The 14,504-nt window shown below is 34.7% G+C and overlaps 1 protein-coding gene across 1 annotated transcript; it reads right to left on the bottom strand.

Moving 5' to 3' along the window:
* Positions 1-2,181: 2,181 nt before the first annotated feature.
* Positions 2,182-14,504, bottom strand: LOC130827902 (DEAD-box ATP-dependent RNA helicase 20). Its single transcript, XM_057693797.1, has 10 exons — positions 14,345-14,504; positions 13,994-14,253; positions 8,522-8,701; positions 8,249-8,410; positions 7,884-8,038; positions 6,444-6,536; positions 5,862-5,947; positions 4,003-4,229; positions 3,066-3,299; positions 2,182-2,530 (listed from the first exon to the last, which is right to left on the bottom strand). The coding sequence occupies exons 1-10, from the start codon at positions 14,398-14,400 to the stop codon at positions 2,478-2,480; spliced, it is 1,506 nt and encodes a 501-aa protein (XP_057549780.1). The 5' UTR covers positions 14,401-14,504; the 3' UTR covers positions 2,182-2,477.

Genomic DNA, 14,504 nt, shown 5'->3' with positions numbered 1-14,504 from the left:
TGCTTTCCATTGTACTTTGAAATAAACCATGAGGTTGAATAAGGATTTAGCCTAGCCCTTAGTTTCCAAGAACATCCCCTCTTACACTTCAATGATAAAGAAGTTTGGTTAGAAGTCTCTGTTCTATACTCTACATTCCAACGAATATGATAGACTCTAACAACTTTAACAAAGCTTCCTTACTATCAAATATCATCCCCTTTTCAATCTCCCCATTTTCGGTGTAGGTGGTATCACAAACCCAAGTCCTCCAAGAGTTGTCCTCTACATATTCATCCAGAGGTGGATATAGGGCATAAGGTATTGGAGAAACGATTATAGGAATGTTGCCTAGGGTCATGTCACTAGCTAAGGCATCCTCATCCACATGCACATCATTCTCAGAAGGATCATCAACAAGCTCATTACTCTCATCACCATTATCCCGAGGTACCAACTCAGTACTTTCTCCTAAATTACCAGTCGCATCATTTGGGACTTGAGTTTGAGGGGATTCGGAAGGAGTAGAAGATGGGGAAGGAACAAAGGAATATTAAGTTTCTTGAGTTAAAATAGGCATAAGCGTAGGAGAAGGATTGGAAGTAACATTCACAACTTGGCCTAGGAGTACCACTTCTACGTATAACTCCAAAGAGAAAATAGATGTAGCCTTTGAATGCTCCCACATAGCATCTATAGAATCATCATCCTCAACAGGAAAAGCTAATAATTGACCACTCATGTCATATTTAAAACTTAAATTAACAGTACTTCGTGTGGTGTCAATTCCAATCTTAGAAAATACAAAAAGCTTAAACTCATTCAAATCCATGTTCGAGTTGCATGAAAATAATTTACTTTTACCCTCAACATACGTAACCTTGTTACCACTTGTACGAATAGAACCATTCCAAAAACATGCAATAGTCACACGAAATGATGCCATTTCTACATGAATACATACAAAATCCACTTCATCACCAAGTACATTCACGAATATACATAATTAATTAACTACATTTACATAACTATTTAACTACATTTACATAAACTAATTAACTAATTCAAATAAAATAAATATACTCAATATACAAAACAAATTAATTACATATAATCAATATACAAAACAAAATCAACAAACATAATTAACTATCTGCATTTACATAAACTAAATCAATACAATCACCAAGTAACTAAGTACATAATTATTAATTCAAATGAGTAGTGATAACATGGTACCAAACTCACATCATCCACACAAAAAAACCTAATGTACTTGAACCAAATTCAAAAGAATGCACAAATAAGTAAAAAATCAATAATACATTACCTTAATAAGCTTATATTGAACTAAATGAGTAGTATTTGCATTAGTAATGAGCTGCATTTTAAACAAAGAGTGAAAATTAGATAAGGAAGAAAAAAACCCTAATTTCGTATAAAAAAATGAAAAAAAAAAAGAAATTTATACCTTAGACAACTCCAAGTATATGCTAGATCACTTTACTAGTGTTGGATTGGAACAGGGAGGGATTAATTGATGCTTTCAAGGTGTTTTAATGGAGGAAAAGGAGAGAGAAATGGTCGACTTTTGTTTTAGGGTTTAATTGAATTGGGGGAAATGAGGAAGAAAGGGGTTCAGCTGTTTTTAGATCGCATTTGTTCGCTGTTAACGCGAACAAACACTGGAAATCAAAAAAAGTCTAAGAGTTTGTTCGCTGTTACTAACAGAAAACAAAGACTTTGACTTTTTAATCTCCAATCTTTATTCGCTGTTACTTTATTCGTTATTAGTAACAACGAACAGATCCAAACCATAACTTTAAGAAATAACTGCGTATCTTGAAAATTATTTTTAGAACTTTGCTATAATTGATTTTTTAAAATTTTTCACCAAATCGACAGTAAATTACCAACATTCTCAACCCAATAGTACTCTATTACTCTTTTGGATTTATGACTATATTTCCATACTTTGAGTTTTAATAATCATTAATATACCAATATTTTTAATTATTACTAGCAATGTACATCAAGTTTTGTAAGTGACTGTCTCACTATAAGACAAATTTATTTTTCTAATTAATCACTTTAAAGTTGTAAATAATCACTATAAAAAGTGATCACTTTAAAATTATAAATGATCACTTTAAAATGGTGGGCGTACCCTAAATCAACCTAATAATAAATACAGTTTCTATCGTAAAATCATCTTAGAATTTGTGGATTAATTATTCCTCTTAAGTGATTGTCAAACAAAACTAAACAGAGAAAACACCGACTTATAAAATATTGCCGTTAAAATGGCATGTTGCACCTAGAAACTTTGTAGCCCAAGTAATATGAGAGGACATTTTTTACAATGACACTGTCAGAAAACTCTATTACCATCAGCATTACAATTACCATTACCATTACCATTACATAACATTCAAAAAGACGTCAATTCAAGCCCAACAGTAACAGCATATGTTCAGTCATGTTTAATTTTCTCTCTATTAGCTCCAAGAGCGACCCGTACTATAGCGGTTCCTTCGTTCTGGGTATCCACCTGAGGCAGAAATACATAGTAGTGTGAAGCTTTCCATTATAGGGAAAACAGTAACAAGTTGCGAGAATTCTATAAAATTGTCACTCAGAACTAGTTTCCAACACAGAAATAAAACATCAAACACAACGGAAGGAGGGAGAGGTTCAATTTCTTCGGGATGTTGGATAAACATAGAAAATGTTCAGAATATGCAATTAAAACAAACCTCAATATTTGAAGCTCTGGCTCAGATTTCCACTAATTTTTATCTACTTTTCTGTTTTTCAGTCTAATCAAGACTTTCTAGTTTTAGACTTTATTATCTCTAATCTCACTTCAAATTCATCTTTATTTTTAAAGTCTTGTTAAAAACTTAGAAATTTTCTCCAGTTCAATAATCTTGCAATGAGTTTTAAACTAACAAGACTGAATGCAAGACTAGCATTATTCACACCCTTACGAATAAAGTCGGAACTAAAAGTAATAATATGCCGGTAGAGGAAGGAACTAAGAATTAGACAAATTGATCATATTGACATGGTAAAACTCAAATTACCAGCTAATGGAGGTGGAGCCCCTCTTCCCATGGAAGCCAGCTCAGGATTGACCTTTTGTCCAGCTTCCTCAAGAATCGCAATAAGCTCCTTTGCAAATCGGGCATTAGCAGCTGTAAAGAAGGTGTATGCTGTTCCTTTGGCTCCAGCCCTTCCCGTTCTACCAATGCGGTGAACATAGTCTTCAAGTGAACCAGGGAAATCATAATTTATCACATATTTCACGTCTTTCACATCTGTCACAGACCAATAAGAGCAACGCTATTAGAGTAATTTGTTTAGAATATAAACGTTTAAAGGTAAATTCACTATTACACTATAGCTATGTTCATATAGTATAACGCAATGTATTAGGTTCAAATTAAATACTAGGTTCTAAGCTCATATTCTTTTATCTTGCCATTATATTCTTTATTTAAATATGCATTAGGTCTTAAAAGGTCTATTATAAGCTTCAATTTGAATATATGCTTTAGAAAACTTCAATTACTATGATAAAATAAATATTTTCCAAGCTAACATTGTGATGTCCGTAAAACGAGTTGTAACACCACGAGGTACCGCGTCAGCGGCAGAATCGCGACGACATATGTGATTTTTTTCTATGATCCTGGCTTTTCTTCACATGAAGCAATATTTCTACTGCTTGTAATTCGATTCACGGCTAGCATGATCTTTTTCATTTGAAGCAATATTTCTACTCCTTAACAGAGAATATGCAATTCAAAACAAGATTAGGATCAAAATGCACAGTACGTTTCCAGCACAATACGTCATCCTGATCTTTCCTCATATGAAGCAACATTTCTACTGCTTATATTCCGAGTCACAACCAGTTATTGTTACCAATCTTATCTAGTTTGTTTGAGACCATAACAGAGTACATAACTCACACCCAGATCTGTAGATCTACTTAATATATGCATGAAACAAACATACCTAGACCACGAGCTGCAACATCCGTAGCAGTCATGATAGGACTCTTGCCTGATTTGAACTCTGACAACACCCAATCCCTTTCTGCTTGGCTCTTATCCCCGTGAATCGAAAGAGCTGGCCAACCATCTGTGCGAAGCTGCCGAGTTATCTGATCGCATCCCTTTTTAGTGTCCATAAAAACCAATATTCGACTTCCATCCATTATATCCTCCAATAGATCCACCAGTCTAGAACAAAGTACAAGTTAATTACAGAGAACTGGTGTTGAAAAATAATATTTGAAGAATTTGATCCTTCCTGCGTATAGTTGGTATTGATATACAAATTCGTTGATAAGCATAATTCTGTGCTATCAAAGAGTTTTTTTACTATCCTTTTTATACGTAATAAAGCTCGATTATACCATTTTTGCTATTAGGGAAGATTTGTTTTAAATGTAATATTTTGAGTGCACACTACACTTAACGCAAGCCAGCACCCTATATTCAACACAAGTCAGGGTAATATTTTGAGTGCACACTACACTTAACACAAGCCAGCACCCTATATTCATCAGGGCACTAAATGTAAAATTGGATCCTGGCATAATTTGAGGGGGGGGTTAAAAAATCATCCCATTAGAGAAGAATTATTTAAAGTGTAAAGGAAGACGAAGTCATATTTCTGTAGATGTGAGAGGCCCAGCACACTACACTCAACGTACGCCAGCGCACGCCTAGAAAGCTAGAAATTTTTGCCTGTTTGCGAGGTTGTGCACTTCAAGGCTCCATTGTGCACGCATATTAGGAACGCATAGATTCCAAAGTTTGATGCAGAGTATTTTATCCTATCTTTTTATAATTCGTAGATAATATTCTATCTTTTTATACTATATTTACTACTTACATTATTCTTTAGTAAATAATTTTTCCCTTGTGCTTTAATAAACTGAGAAAATTTTAATGATGTTTATGGAGAGTTAATCTCCCAGAAACTTGGTTGGACAAAACAAAGGTTCAAAACAACAATGTGATTTTATTTATTAATATTATTGGTTTAAGTATTAATGTTTTTTTGATTCACTAATTTAAAACTGAATTTGGTATGATTAACCTACATTATAATTTCAAATATAATTAAATAGTGAATGGTATTGAGACGATTAATTACAAGAGAACAATACATTCAACGAGGTAATTTAGGTAGTATTTAACTTCATCATTCTTAAAAAATTTACTTCAATTAATGTTGCAATAAATTAAATTTAGACGGTTGTTTAGGTAGTGCAAATTCTTAGGGTTTTTAGTGTGCAGTCGCAGCTTTGACCTAATATCAAAGTAATTTAAATTAATAACGAATTCTAATTTACATTAAGCTGCTCAACAATTAAATGAATGCACGATAAATGATCTATAATTAATTTACAATCATCGCTAAAATCCAATCAACTGTTTCTACCATATAGGTTGACCTCTTATTATTTGGCTCTTCAGTTTAAATTTTACTTGATTTCACTAAAACCCATTTTTTCATTAGTAACAAAAACATAACTAGTAACAAAACTCTCAAGTTTCTTGTGGAGACAATCCCTACTTCCCTATATACTATTGTAGGAGGAACAGGTTAATTACTTGGATTTTGCTAACAATGACTTAGACAACATCACTTGTTAATTTAAATATATCTGATTATGTAACATTGTTGCATCTGTCCCAATGGGTGTTTTTAAAATTTCAACTTCATGTAATTCTTCGAAAAAATTAACAAAAAATAATAGTTTAAGTTCAATATTCTAGCACAAGTCAAACTGTTGTAGTTGTAGCAGAGCAGACAATAAATGCTTTAAGCCAAATAAATATAGGGACAAATCATCTCCTTACTTCTTATATTTCTGATTTTCAGAAACAATATCCACAATCTGACGAATTGCATGGTTAGCTTTCAAGTCCTGAGAACCAATGATCACCTACATATGCCCAACAAATAGTTACTTAGTCGTTCTTCGTAACATTCTCAAAAAGCTAAGATGATGGCAAGACTAAATCAGACAAGAGGGACATCAAATAGAATACTCGGTCGAACCCCTTGACTAAACCAAAAAATTCAATATTCTACATATCTGTGACTATGTCTTCGGGCACCAGTAAACATATCCAATCTCTCAAGACTCGACTGAAGACCAAAACATTTTTCCACAGATAATAATGGCGTAAATCTAGATCTCAAATAATATATTCTTCCTTGTTTATTTTTGGGTGCATTGAATGATGACAAAAGGTTCTGAAGCAACAAGATTCATATCAATACCTAAAAGCCATACTTTCAAATTCACCTCAATGTTTTATCTTTTTGGCATCCACTCAACAGAATCAATCGTGTGGAGGAACTCAGTTTTTACAAGCTACAAAGACTTGCAGGTGGTTTATAGTCCCAAATTTTCACTTTATCAAGGGAAGTATTACCTTGTACGAATTATATAGAAACTGCCTAGCAAGTTGCTCAACCTCCTTTGGCCACGTGGCACTCCATAGTAGTGTTTGACGGTCTGGCCGGATCTGTACAAAGAAAAGCATAATACAATGATAAAATCATCTCTACAAAATTGAAATGAAAAATCACACCTGCCTAAATGTATTACTTGTGTATAGCAGGACACAAGTCAACATATATACGATTAATTTCAAAAAATAAAAATCTTAATAACCTAATAGTGTACTTATTGAATATACATGCAATATATGGCAAGGCAAGGCATAACATTTTTGGCTACTCAAGCTCATGCCCAGCTCAAGTCCTCCATTTCCTTCCCCTATTGCATCCAACTGAAAAAAATCACATCCCTCCACTTCCCCTCCCTTCCTTTTATTTTACGAGCACGCACTTATTTATTCTACCCATCTTAATATGCTTTGTTATAAATTGATGTGCTCAATTAAATTTGATTACTCGCTTAATTTTTTTTTCATGTTTCTGCTATCATTTTTTTATGCTTGTGGCTTTGTGCTATCATTATAATGATCACTTGTCGTGAGATCCACACATTTTTTTTACAGATTGAACAATGGAGAAGACACTTATGAGGAAGATGATTTTGATTTTGATTTTGATTTTGATATTTAAGTGTGTTATAAAACATTTCAAGCATCACGATCCACTGTTTGCTTTCTTTACCTTTGTCTTTCTTTTGGTTTTATTTCTTTTGTTAGTTCAAGACTCTATTATCGACTAATTGAGTTAGCGTATGACTTTATCTGCTAAATTAACGTTACTTATATGTTATTATAATATGAAGTTCATGTTGTTTTAAGTATTAGATATGTTTTAGAGCTTTTTAGCAAAATTGTGCGCCTTGCATACAAAAGCCCGCACCTTCACCTTGCGCCACAGAAAAAAGGACCTTTTGCTCACGCCTCTTAAAACTAAGATCAACCCATATAAAAATAACTACAGCGAAAAGATTTTACACCTTACATGGAGACTTGACTTGAGCTCCTTCATTCAGCAAAATTCTCGTTGAGATAATAGAATTTAGATTAAAACAGAATTTGGAATTTAGCTTATACACACTTCAGCTCAATAATGCACTCATACTTTCGCCTTTTCCAGGAATAATCTCCACTCATCTAATAAGCACCAGCGCTAACAAAATTTTTACCATGGGAGGGGGAGGTTATGAAGTGCTTTCTAATAACAACCACTTCAGTAGGCAAGTTCAATAAGCAACCCTCTTCCCGTCAAGAAATCAAATAGGGACGTCACAAATAGGTCTTTCGGTCGAGACAACAAAGCAACATAAAGATGGCAAGAGATAATAAGGAAGGAAACCCGGCGATGAAAACAACAGCAGATCATGATATTGAACAGAAAATTAATTGAACAAGAACCTTTCAGAATGCTCATACCTGACACACAATTTTACGAATCTGAGGTTCAAAGCCCATGTCTAGCATTCGATCTGCCTCATCCAAGACAAGGTAGGTCACCCTACGCAAATTTGTATGGTGAGATTCCAACATATCAATCAGCCTTCCAGGTGTTGCAATCACTATCTCCACGCCTGCAAAGTAACAGTGCATCTTTATATGTAAGAGACCTGCATCAACTAAATGACCAGATCCCTTGATTTAATAATCAAAACAATGGATTTGATTACCACCTAAAAAGAAGCGCAGATCACGAAAGTCTCAATATGATAGCAAAGCATCACAAATATCTTGTCCCCTCTCTATTGACGGACAAAGTCATCTCATACTCAAGCAGCACCTACCTTTCTGGAGATCACGGACTTGAGGTCCTTTAGGTACCCCGCCATATATGCAGGTATTTTTGATCCTTGACGAAGCACCAAACTTTGTGGCTTCTTGTTGAATTTGTACAGCAAGCTCCCTAGTTGGAGCCAGAACTAATACAATTGGACCATCACCTGGCGCTGAAGAGAAATACAATTAAGTTAATACAGTTTTATGACAGCCAGATAACCAAATAATGGATGAGATCACTTGGTAACTGAACATGAGACTCTTACAAAAATCATACTCACATAAAATGGGCTGAGCATTGACATGGACTATAGCAGGTAGCAAGTATGCAAGTGTTTTCCCTGATCCTGTTTCAGCAAGACCAATAAGATCACGACCCTTCAGAGCCATAGGCCAACCTTGAGCTTGAATAGCAGTGGGTTCAGCAAAGCCAGCCTTCTTAATCTCTTCCATGACATACTCTGCAATTGAGAATGCATACAAAATGTAGGTCCAACGTTGGATAAAACACCCAAAAACTTGGCAGCAGACTTCAACAAAAAACTGGCGGAAGTTATCATAGGTATCATCCTTATGCATATTGAGATAGGAGGAATGTAAAGTTCATAAGACATTTGAATATGTGAGTTAAATTCTGACCAAATGCCGTGAAGATTAGAATCTCAAATGGAGAAGTGCCAAGCAATTATAAAGGGAGTACAAGAGTTATCCTTAACTGTTCAAACACAAAAGCATGTGTGAAGGACCCAAGAGGAGCATCAAAGTGTAAACTGAAGTCAAGATTATCAAAGTTCTCTTAATGTTACTCTTATAGCTGGCTTTGATTACAAAATGGAGAATAAAACTCCTCATAAACTCTCAAGTGGTCGTTTGATTCAATGAAGAAAAACAAGTGGATGGCATGGTAAAAGTAAGCAATCAAGATGGGAGTTACAAACATCAATGGGAGGAGAATAAAAGCAAAAATCAAAGAGCTCCTTGAAGTTTAAAAGGCCGGTTGTAAGGCTGACCAGAAATCAGTACTTAAATCTTCAATTTAGATGTGATAAAGCGGAAATAACTTGATCAAGTATCCTTGGAGAGTAATTAAACCTATCCTTCAATGGATGGTTTTAAGAAGTTAATTAGGAAGGGTCTTTCACCTTAGTCTTCACATGTAATAAGAGTTCCATTTAGTTTATTTAGTTTACTCAAGTCAAAAGATGTAAAGTCTAATGGATCCTAATAATGCAGGCCCATCTGCTGTGTTCACAGATCCAAGCCCAATGCTTTGTTACACTTAAAGATGGACAAAGACATGAAACAAAGAGGTTGCTCGAGTTGCTGCTCGCTTCGTGGATTCTATAGGGGAATCATGGAATTCAGTTTTGTTAGAGAAGCTTGTAAATTTTTTATTTATTTTGTTATGCAATTTTGTTATAGGACTTTTTACACTAGATATTTAAGTTTGTATATAAATAGGCGGTGGGGAAGACATCATTTGTTATGCAGTTATGCTTGTACTGATATCATTGTGTATTTGAACATACTTGAAATTATTGAACCACTCGAAGAGTTCAGGTAAAGCATACTGCTCTTCTAATCATCATAAAATTACAAGCATTCGACCCTATTCCTCATTCTACTTATTCTTCTTCTATACTCTGTTGACTTCTTGGTCTTTCTCCCCCCCCCCCCCCCCCCCCCTCTCTCTCTCTCTCTGCTTCTGTCTATTTCCTCTGTGCTTATTGCTGCTGTGATACCTGCAGCATTTATTACAAAATCCTCCTGAAATGGACGGATATAGGGCTAAGAATCTTAGAATTGTAAAAGTTATCCTCAGAGTAACTTAGGGAGCTTTCAAGCAAGGTAAAAGCTTCCTTAACACATCAAAAACTTGCAAATACCAGATGAACTAATACTATAATTGCGTCCTTGTGAACAAAGTTTGAATTAGAAAAACATTAACCTCAAGATAATAAAGAGAATTTTATGATAGGAACAACGTAAGTAACTTAATAGATTGCTAACAATAGATCCTTATGAGGCCCTTGTAATATACTTAACACCCAATTGACACTAACTACCCACTCTAACGTTCTATGCCTTTTTTGTTACAACCAATTTCACACTATCTAACTACCTAAACACCCAGCTCCTGCTGAGTCAACTTGGATTAAGCTCAAGTGAATCGAATAAATTACATGTAAAATTTTTCTCGAAGATAGATTGTAGCATTCAACCACAAGTTGAGAGGTCATCCTTTGGGTAGAATACTGATGCCATTATTTGCTAGGGCGGGTGGAACCCAAATTGCATGTCTCTGAGGCAGGTGTGCCAGCCTCTGCACCCTCCTTCTAAGGTAAAAAAAAACTTCAGCATATTGGAAAATCTCATTTCTAGGGACACTCATTAGAGAAGTCAGAAGTACTAGCAGTACCCACAAAACATAAACAAATCTCAATCATCAATCACCTTTATTATCTCAAATTCAAAACAGAAAACCAAAAACTAGTTCTGCTCACAAATTCACAATTACCACTAAATAAAACTTCATATCTTAAAATTCCAGCAACCGCCAAATGTAGCAAGAAAAATCGGCAAAACACAAGAAACCACCACAAAACCTTAGCCTCTCTTTAATAGCCATCCTTCATTCTGAATCACTATGTCCCTCAAAGTAGTCAAGGAAAACGTGCTAAATTAAGCAAAGGAGTTAATGCCCAAGTTTTTGCAAGAGTTGCAGCACATCTGAAAGATAGAAAAGAAAGTGATTCAAATTCTGCCTCCGCCTATTGCTTCAGAAAAAACATTATTCACTAAAGCCTTAGGTTTCCCAAAAAAAATAAAATCACACATATATGAGCCTTCACTTAACTGCAAGCCATTCAATCCATAGTGTAAAAACAAAGTTGCATCAGCCGCGTTGTAAAGGTTTCATAAAAAAATGGATCGAAATTAACTAGGTTGCAAAAGGTGTAAAAAAACACGTTTTGGGTCATATCAAGTAACATCTTATGATTTAGAACAATATTTAGGCGGTAACATAACTGCATCACTCTTGTTACAGCATCACCGTTTTGTTACCGCATTTTTACACTATGATCCAATCATAGACTAAATTGCTACATTTAGCTTTTCGCAAACCATGTTATCCAAGATATGTGACAAAGAGCCACTAATAGCACTCTAATGACCATTTTTCAAACCGATGAATCAAAGTAAAGAGTGCAGCTTTTTAACTTGATGCTCCCACAATTTTCCCTTTTTCAATAAGGACAAGCCTCACAGGTCAAGCAAAGAGACTTGCTTAGATGTGAAAGTTATTTGTGCTATATATAAGATAGGGGTGCCTAGGGTATTTGGTATGAGTGAGTTAGATAGTATATACTAGAAGAAGGTCAAATTAGCGAAGAGGAAAACTAGTACAGATTATAAAGGGGGAATAAAGAAAGATATCAAAATATTATTTACATACTTATACTTTTGGGTTTAATACTCATTACTCATCTATAAGAGAGTGCAAGCCTCCCGAATGCTTATATTTCTATTTTTCATCGTAATGCTGTGTATTATAATCAAAACATTACATTTACATTTCATCTAATATGTGCATTGTTACATTTCCTACTCTAGCTATTTTTTCGTGTTCTTCAATTGTTCATTGTCATGAGAATTCTAGGACCAAATCTAGTCTATCACAAATATACTTGGCATTAGCAACAAGCATAAAATTGCGGCAACCAATCTTTCAGTAAAAAACGATTGCATCATAATATAGACAACTTTCACAAGCTTAATTGTAGGGCTTTATACATGAAAATGGAAACAAACAAAACTCAACCCTTCAACACCTTCAAAACCCAAGCATATCGCAATAGCTCTATACCAAGGAGAAAATGCACCAAATATGGTCAAAGGACCAAGTTAGATGTGTAGAGGGATACGTAGTCGCATGGGTATAATAGCACAATGCAACCGGTGATTGGACAATCCTACGACCATGCAAAATGTTGATAAGAATTTCTTGCTTCACTCACAAGAATTCCTCACCTCTCGCTTCAACAAAGCTTGGTGATTGAAAAATCTTGTGACATGAGGGCGCCTTTTTCACTCACTAGAAGCCCTCACCTCTTGCTCTAGCTAAATTTTACTTTGTAGACATGTGATGGGTTTGTTTGTAAATATTACTCGTTTCAGTTACAAATAAGGAACACAAGAAAAAGATGCAAACTAGCAAACTTGAAATTTTATATAGTGGAATATAAAACTAAAAGATAAAATATAAAGCCAAATGGTAAGATATGAAAGATCAAATTTTGTGTCCTTTTGTTTTTGCGGACACTAAACATTTGCCGCCATAAAATTTTTCGTTACAAGTCTGTTTCTCATTTCTCGCATATAATCAGGGAAAGCTCTCGTAGCCATGACGTATGAAGCTCTAGAGTGTCATGATGCACAAATTAACTTTGGACTTAGATCCTCCTTGGCCCCCAATGCTTTGACTTTTAACCCAACACTCCTTTAATAGAATTGCACTAACCCAACCCATATTAGTACTACTACAATTGGACTCGCCAAAAAAGAACTACAAAAAATAAAAACTACTTAGATTAGCCTCCATGTATGCATGTACATCTTTGCATCTTTGTCTAGACTTGGATAATGAGTCATAACCACACACTAACAATTTTATAGTAGAATTTCAATGGGCAACAAGTGCAAATTATAAATACCCCTTCATAGAGAATATTAAGATTTATTCTAGTCATAGGTCTTAATCATTCCCAGAAGTGTTCATCACAATCCTGAAATTAAATACGAGTATACGACTTTAAGTGTAGTATTTTCCTTGTTCTCTTTGAAGACAGTTCTCCTAGAGTTTCCACCTTCCACCAGTTCCCTCTAAAAATAAAAACATCAAATGAAAAATAAGATGTGCATCACAAACAACTGATCCATTATTACAACTAATGTGATTCTAATAAAAAAAGTCGGCCAAGGTAGAAATCCTATTTACATTTTAATGATATTTGATAATGGGATTTTTGGGATCTATGACTCATAACTAACCCAAATAGAGAGCACATGGTAACTCTAGTGACAAATCACGACCAAGAGGGCTGAATTGAAAAAAAAAAACAAAATATTCAGATTGACATGTTGAGAAGGTAGAAGATTAAATTGACAGAGAAAGTTTCGTGTTTGTTGTTAATAGAATTTTGTTAAATTAATTTAACCTTTTAGAGTCCAAATAAAATTTACTACCTCCATCCCTTTGAGTTAGGGATATCTGACGCAAAAGGCTAAATTAAAAGGCACAAAGAAAGTATTATCCTAATCCAATTAGGACCATCTATTATAAATACCCTTTTTACATTACGATAAATGTACCAATCCACGAGAAACGTTAACCTAAACGCATTAAAACTTAGAGATTTCCCTTTCACTATTGAAAATGTTTAGCAATAATATAAAAAAGTGTTAATTACCATTAGTTCATTATCACAATTTTCTTCAACAAAAAACTTTGTTAGCAGCCATTTAAAGATAGTATCTGTACTAATACATGATCCAACCTCATAAATAAACCCTACTGAGTTTTGTCAATCCAAATGCCAAATTCAAGTTAACTTGTCAGTGTCACCCTAAATACTATATTCAAGCAAACTACTGATCAATTTGTTTTTTGGGTTTTGTTCTTATTGTGTAAATTAGTTACTGATTCTTAAAATCAAGTATAAAAGTAACAAATAAATTGAAGACACCGAAACCTGGAAAACCAACGTCCGAGAAGCTTTTAACTGGCTTCGGAACATCGCGACCCTCGACAGTAATCTCCCTCGCTTTGCGATAGTTTTCAACATCTTCGTCAGTCATGGAAGCAACAGAAGAGGATTCGGTGTAGAAATTCTTCTCAAAAGGCGTTAAGCCGTCCAAATCCAACTTTCTTTGAGGAGACGAATCTCTCCTCGGTGCCGGAGCACCAATTCGACCTCCACCATAATCGCCGCCGGTGGAAGATCCATAATCGCTGCAAAAAGTATCATTTTCACCACAATCAAAATCAAAAATCAAAAATCAAAAATCAAAAAACAGACAGAAAATATGAATTGAATAGATACCTGCGACGGTCGTGGTAGGAAGTAGGGTCAGTAGAACGAGAGTCGTAACGGCTCATTGTATGGTGTCAATGAAGATAGGAGAGAAAGGGGGTTTCGCGGAGATTTAACACCTTCAGCTCAGTGTTTGGATTTTGGAAAAAGAAAATATTTAACTAATTTT

The sequence above is a fragment of the Amaranthus tricolor genome, chromosome 11 (genome assembly GCF_026212465.1).
Source record: "Amaranthus tricolor cultivar Red isolate AtriRed21 chromosome 11, ASM2621246v1, whole genome shotgun sequence".
Taxonomy (NCBI): Eukaryota; Viridiplantae; Streptophyta; class Magnoliopsida; order Caryophyllales; family Amaranthaceae; genus Amaranthus; species Amaranthus tricolor.
Note: the sequence above shows the minus strand (reverse complement) of the source record. Positions and strands in the feature narration are given on the sequence as shown.